A 7,771-nucleotide genomic window follows, 5' to 3' on the forward strand; every position below is an offset into this window, starting at 1 on the left:
CATAGCCGCTCTTTAGTTGTAGATGCATGTTGATTTTATCAGACGATGCCGCGATTATAAATGAGAGTGACTCCTGGTTAACGTGTATTAAAAGGGGTCGTGTTTAGTCACTATTTAGTGTGGTATTTTTTGACAATATTCACTCATCATGACAGTAAAATAGGGCATTCTAAGTCAATATACTGTAGTATTTCCTCTCTCAAAATACCGTCATGTACCGTGAAACCGGTATAATTTTGAAAAATACCGTGATATCAATTTTTCATTGATCATGGGTCATACCGCCCAGCACTAGATGACAGGTAGAGAGACATTCTCAGTCACAATTAAATTAACAATATGAAAAAGTAACTGACATGATATTCTTCCTAACATATCATTTTGTAAGTCGTCATGAACATGGAATAGTGTTAATTTCGTTAACAAAATCTGTGAATAAATAAATGTTCGTCAACAAAGTTTTTTCCCCTGACTAAAACAAGACGATGTCGAGACGATAATATGATCATTAAACAATAAATGAGACTATATCAACATGCAATATCGTTGACGAAAAAATACAAGACTAAAATGTAGTTAAAAGAACAAAATCGTTACCAAAACTTTTTTATTTTTATTGAAAAAAAGGAGAGCCAAAACATTTCAGACTGCTGTACAAGACTATTATGTGAGCGTTCAAGTTTGTGGTTGCCAGATATCAAGAGCTCAAATCCCCCAATCAGAGCTGTTCTGTTAAACGGATATGTACTATGCCCGGCATTTTGCTTTAAAAGAACAAAAACGTTACCAAAACTTTTTTTATTTTTATTGAAAAAAAGTGGAGCCAAAACATTTCAGACTGCTGTATAAGACTCTATTATGTGAGCATTCAAGTTTGTGGTTGCCAGATATCAAGAGCTCAAATCCGCCAATCAGAGCTGTTCTGTTCAACGGATATGTACTATGCCCGGCATTTTGCTTTATGCAATCTGGCAACCATTCACAAGCGCTCTCTCTGCGGAAGTGCCATGACGTGAAAACACCAACATACTGTACAAGTAAGCTGGAGTTTAGCGATCTACATTTGAGGTATTGTGCCAGTCTGTCATTCAGCCAGTCTGTGTACAGTCATGGATCTTGACTGTATTGTTTGCGATAGTGATTGCTTATTGTAACGTTACTTACGCAACCTCTGTGCGGCAATAAGTCTTTTTTGCCGTTGTTTTAAACAAGAAACATTAATGCAATTTGGAATTATTATTATTAGGAATTTCTCTGTTATAGCCTAATATTTGAGAATAGGTTTTTGTTACACCAGTTTTCATAACGTAGACAGGGCGAGTGTATATCTAAAGTGTTTGGTGTTTATTTAGCCTCTAATTGATATCCTGTTATAAATCTGTACACTAGATGAGGTAAAATAAACCATGCAATACGGGTCGATATTGATTTGTGCTTATTGGTGAAAGAGCAACTTCTGATGAAATGTAAAAATAAATTTCCCAAATGACAAAAATCTTTGCAATTAAAATTGAGCAGAATAATATTTTTTATCATTTTAACCATTATACAGTAAGATGAAAATATGACGAAAATGTGTAAGTTTCCACTGACTAAATCTAGACTAAAATGCTCAGAGAAGTTGACTAAATATTATAAAAAATTAAAAGTTAAATTTGACACAGGACTAAGACTAAATTAAAAAATAGCTGACAAAATTAACACTAATATGGAACAAAATAAAGGCAAGTGATGAGACTCACCTCTCCTATAATCACTTTCCTCTCCTATAATATCTAATAGTGTTACGATAATCAAAACAGTCCTGACTCCTGAGCTCGATCAAGCTTTATTCTATGCAAACCAAATCGTCACATTACTGTAATTATATTATTATTATTGTTGCTGTTGCTTTCTCTAATAAAAAGATTTACAGCTAGTTAGTTAGCTCCAGCTGGAGCTCATGCACTACTCGCTGGCTCCTCTTGCGCCTCTAACACCTCTGTTTTTTTTTTAAATTTAGCAGTAGGAAATTACCAGTCATCCAATTTTTTATATCAACTATGCATTTTGTTGGTTTTGTGAATCTGTATGTTTCATCAGACTGCGAAGAAATATAGAGCTGAATATCATCAGCATAACATTGAAAGCTAACACCATGTTTCCTGATGATATCTCCTAGGGGTAACATGTAGAGGGTAAAAAGCAAAGGTCCTAGTACTGAGCCTAGTGGTACTCCATACTAGTGCTGTGCGATTAATCGAAATCGAATCGCAATCGCGCAAATGTGGACGCGATATTACTCTGTTCAGAATCAGAATCAGAATGAGCTTTATTGCCAGGTATGTTTACACCAAAAAGCGGGAGAGAGAGTGTGTGTGTAATAATGGTGTCTACAGGGTCAGATCGATAGTTAGGCAAATTAATACTACAGAAAAACCTATGTAATATGAGATTACTTCGGCTTCGAAATGAAAGACACCAAACAAAAAAGGTAACGTTAATTTGCAAGAGCTGTGTCACAACACATATCAAGAGCTCCCTTATCGGTTCTGCTTTCAGTAATGGAGAATAAAAGATACATTCTTAGATGCTTTTATTAGGACATGAACGTTATCTTGCACATTTTATCGCCCCAACAAATTCTAATTTGAAAGAAGTTTATAATGCATGTTCGCTATTCCCAATTCAGAAGACCGCACATATCGGTATCGGTGCATCACTAATGCTAACATATTCTATTACACCCAATACACAAAATAATGATCTTTGAAAATAGCATCATATGACCACTTTAAAGCACAAATCTATTTTGGCATACAGTATCAGGTTTTTTGTCCTGTCCTTTGCTATGGTTATCACTTTCAATCATCGCAGTTTGGGATTCAATCCACCATTTAAATAAGGTTGTCAATACAGAAACTAGTATACGAAGGCGTTAAGATCATTTACGCCTTCGTCACCTGGGTGAGACATGTACAGCATCCACGATCTTTAAACTAAATTAATTTGCGTGTGTTTTTAAGCCTTGTCAATTGAAACATTCAAGCAAAGAATAAGCGCTTAAGAACTCACGCACGCTGTTTGAAGATGTGTGTGTGCGCACTCATCCGTAGCACGTGCACACACGGAGAGCCTCGTCAGACAGCGCGTGCTGCGCAAATATTGATTTCTCTTTCAAGACTTGCATTTGAACTGACAAACTAACACAAAATAAAATGTTAACATGCCCATCTTTGTGATTATCTTTGCAAACATCGTTGGTCATGTCTTAAGTGAATGTAAACAGTCGAGAAAGAACATCATTATCAGTGTACTGGATCTGTGAGTTGTGTCTTAAAGGAACAGCAGTCTATTTCTGCGGTCTGTGTTTTTAATGTTAAACAACAGAAGACAAGGAAATCACTCATTTCTCTTGATTGAATAGCCTTTGTAACTTCAAGAAGGATTGATCTTTAATTAATACAGTGAAATAAGAACTGTTATTTTACATTTGTTTACTTTAAAATTTCTGTGCCTGAAAATTGTGAAACACCTGAAAAAAACTGTTTATTTTATTTGTATCTTTGCTCTATTGTATTTATTTGTGATGTTGCATGTAGTTCATTTATTATTTTCTTTATTTTTATTTGACCATAGTCTTTTTTTCCCTGAACATAGAAGAGCAAAGAACTAATTACAAGCAATAGGACAAAAATTTACAATTGAACAGAGACACAAATGAAATAGACCTAAATGAAAAACTTCAAGCACTAAAAATGCGAAATAGTACTTAAATTAAAATAGTAGTTGAATGCTGTGTACAAAAAACTTTGTATTAATGATTCCTGTTAAGATTACAAAAGTGACTCAGTCGAGAGCAGTGAGAGATTTTTTCTCTTTTGTTGTTTGATTAACATTAATGACATAGACAGCACCATGTTTATTAGTCTACTGTCACTTAAAGACCTAATTAACAGGTCTAATATACTGATACACATTTGTTTTCTTTCTCAACTGTTTACGTTTACTTAAGACTTTACTTAATCGCTCGGCATTTTTTTTCTCAGCACCCAGAGTTGAAGAATGTTCAATTTTGGGTAAAACACAGTGCTCATCACTGACACTTTTTAGTCCGCTAACAAATCACAGTGGAGGAGGGGCAGGACAAATTCCACCCCGACCAACTGCCACATCCTACTTGTACAACATCAACAGACGACAAGAAGAAACACAACAACGGAACAAAATAATTTAAAACAAGGGCCAGAGCAAGTACTTTATATTGTGCCGACATTGTTATATTCAGAAATAAACTGCGAAATCCGTGGATATTCTGTATCATAGCAGCCAAAGCATCTCAACTGAAAACAAAAACGCTGCGCCACAGAAGTGCTCTCAAGCGCTCACAGCTAGGTGTTTTCAACAGAGAGCCTGGCGTTTTCAGCTGGCTAAAAACGCTTTGGTGGACACACAGCCTTAATGCTTATAATTGGTGGGGTTTTTACCATTGCATGTAATGTTTTACATGAGCTTTAGAAACAGCATGCAGTATACAGTATATACTGTGCATGTATGCAGTAGTACACTAGTATACCATTCTAAGAAAATTACATGAAACAAAAAACTTGAAAAATAATAATTTTGTGATTGTCTTTCATTAAAGGGGTCATATGATGCTTTTTTAAAGATCAATATTTTGTGTATTTGGTGTAATGTAGTTCATTTATTATTTTCTTTATTTTTATTTGACCATAGTCTTTTTTTCCCTGAACATAGCACATACCGAATCGAACCGTGACCCTAAAACCGTGAGCAATCTGAACCGTTACACCCCTAAAAAGCAAGCAAAAAGCTCTCCCATTTTAATCACTGAGGCATAGAGCCACCACTTGACTGGCTGAGCAAAAACTCCCCTTATAAGCAATGAAGCTGACAACATTGCACAATGATCTCTTATTTACATTGTGTTGTTTTTGAAAGGATTCACAAATGTGATTTAGCTTAACTCTGTGAGCTCGGTCTAAACAAACTCCAGTGTTCAGAGTTGTTGAGTGGTTTTAGACCAACTAAAACACATCTGATGGGCCACATGCTTAACAGATATGTCTGTGATTGGCCTACAATGTTCACTGCAGCAAAAATGCATTATAAATAGAAATCTTTTGATGCTCTCCACAGAGCACTTGCCCAAATACACACGGGAGCATTAACATTATATCAGTATTCATGTTATTCTCTTTGTCAGCACAATTATCATGTAGAGTGAGTTTTATCTGTTTTTGTTGTTCATCTGTCACATTTACCGGTTTCACTTAAGTTTGTTTGGGTAATCTCCACATAGCTGTGAACTTCAGAAAACCAGGGTATCAACTACCAAAATGAGCAAAATCATGATATTGTACTGTTTGAAATATGATCTATACATGTATTTTTCCAGTACCGGTTATACCGTCAACCCTCATATATTTTGTGCAGTATGCAAATTACCTGTATGCATGCAGTACCCAATGACATTCAATTTATTGGTTGGCGAATAAACCAGAATCAATAGTGAAGCAACATCTCTTCTTTTGAATTATTAATTCTTTGGGCTACTGAAAGTTTGGGTGTTTCTCACACTAGGCACGGTTGCCTTGTACTGCGCCCAAGCACAATTGTTAAACTTGAAATCGCATCATATGACCCCTTTAACCTTTATCTTCACCTCAGTTCCTAAAGAGCAGCAGAAGACAGATTCCACAGAGCCACTCAAAGCTGTCAAACCTGGACAGGAAGAGGAAGGCTCTATCCAGACCAAGGGTCAGGGTGCAAACTCTGCAGAAGTCAAAGGTTAGAAATTAGTTCAGCTAAAATGGTGCCTCTGGTGTTTTAGTTATTTTTATTTACTGATTTTCCTATCTTACTCACACTTCTCTCTCGTGGTGTTTCAGGAAAAGAGAAGATGCGGATGAAGCCACGTAGCACACATGAGCTTTCTGTGGAGCAGCAGCTGTACTATAAAGAAATCACCGAAGCATGTGTGGGATCATGTGAAGCCAAAAGAGCGGTATGTGTGTGTGTGTGTGTGTGTGCGCCCAGGGTCCAAAATTAAAGGAGTCCTATTATGCACTTTTTACAATATGTAATATAATAAAGTCTCAGGTATGTGTCAGAATGTGTTTGTGAAGTTTCAGTTCAAAATACACCACAGAGCATTTATTATTCCATGCTGTAAATACCATTTTTTTTGGATGGAAACAAAAACATGTTGTTTTCGTGTGTGTCTCTTCAAATGCCAATGAGCTGCTCCTCCCCGCCCCCTTTCCATAAAAGGGCTGTGCCTTTACACTTTGTGCCTCAGATACTCCAGCAGCAACAAAATCTGTTTGTTTTTAATATTAGTGCGCTCACACGTACATGACATTGATGTGAAAAGTTTATTCTTTCCATGCATTTAAAGAAATGTCAGTTAAAATGTCTGATATACATTTTTCTGTCACGTCTGTTTGTTTATTTGTAGTCACAGACAGTATTAGGGGTGGCACGATACCATTTTTTCAGAACTGATCCCGATACGATACCAAAAGTTCTGAGTATCGGACAATACCGATCCGATCCGTTTTTTTTATTTTTATTATTTCTATACCTCAGTGTGTGTTGACCTGATCATCACTCTTTTTTTGTATCACACACTCTACTAAATATAGACAACTTCATTATAAAGAAAAATAACAAATTAAAAATAATCATAATCTATGAGAAAAATACTATTATAAACTAGGTTAGTGGATAATTCAGCAGCAAAAGTTACTCTACAAAAATGATGAGTTCACAATAATTTTATAAAATCTAAACATTTAGAGAAAAAACATTATTTAGTGGGGGAAAAATAAAAGTAAATAGGTGTAATCTGGTAAAATGTTACACATTGCTCTTTGTATTGTAATATACATTCATGAAAAACAAGTAGATATAATTATATATAAATATATGCAATAAATTACATTTATTTTACATTTATAGCACAGTAATGAGGCAGCAACATATGATAGATAAGACAGAACAAGAAAGGCTATTAACAATCTTTCATTGCGCAAAAGTATTATAGCATGAAATGCTCCAATACAGAGCGGCACGAAGCGCTTATGCACATCCCGTGCACAGAATGATGCGCTTGAAGCAAGACGGAGTCACAGCGCGCAGCGCTCCGCATAGAAAATTTCAAAGCAAAAAGAGAAGAGACATTGATGCATAGTGTACAGGGCTTTCAAAATTTCTAAATCGCTGGTAGCCCTTCGGGCAGACATTCTTCAGATTTTGGTAGCCCAAAATGAATTTAAGTAGCCCCCCCCAAAAAAAAAAAAGACATCGGCTGAACTTCACTGCGGACAAATCAGCATGATTAAAAACTTCAGTGATTGCTTTTTTTCTTCAAATAACAAGTCAAGAGAGTTGGGGTGCAACGGATCACAAAACCCACGGCTCGAATCATATTGCATGATCATATCAGATTTTGAGTAACAGATCGGATAATTTTGCAGATGAGCATTTGTGAAATTGAAATATGTCAAATAATAAAATTAACTTGAAATTTTTAAACAAATCCCAAATCAAATAATTAAATAATACAAATAAAATAAATCTCTTCATATAAACAAACTAAGGCTTTGGCTGTGCTTTTTCCATTTAAAATCAGAGGCAACCACTGAATTTTAATCACTATCCAAAAAAAGATGCTAAATATATGTGATTTGGATTGTATAATTTCAAAATTTGAAGCAAAAACAGAATGGTCTGATTTTAGCTTTGTGAATGAGACGCAAATCTCCAC

At 35.5% G+C, this 7,771-nt stretch overlaps 1 protein-coding gene across 2 annotated transcripts in view; it reads left to right on the forward strand.

Moving 5' to 3' along the window:
- taf6 (TAF6 RNA polymerase II, TATA box binding protein (TBP)-associated factor) overlaps positions 1–7,771 on the forward strand; it is a 58,525-nt gene that overhangs the window by 21,067 nt on the left and 29,687 nt on the right. For both annotated transcript variants that reach the window (XM_016541154.1, XM_016541155.1), the window contains exons 6-7: positions 5,671–5,790; positions 5,892–6,007. In XM_016541154.1, coding sequence (XP_016396640.1) covers positions 5,671–5,790; positions 5,892–6,007 — 236 coding nt within the window. The remainder of the gene's footprint in view (positions 1–5,670; positions 5,791–5,891; positions 6,008–7,771) is intronic.

This window comes from Sinocyclocheilus rhinocerous, unplaced genomic scaffold (assembly GCF_001515625.1).
Source record: "Sinocyclocheilus rhinocerous isolate Xijiao unplaced genomic scaffold, SAMN03320098_v1.1 scaffold127, whole genome shotgun sequence".
NCBI classification, from domain to species: Eukaryota; Metazoa; Chordata; class Actinopteri; order Cypriniformes; family Cyprinidae; genus Sinocyclocheilus; species Sinocyclocheilus rhinocerous.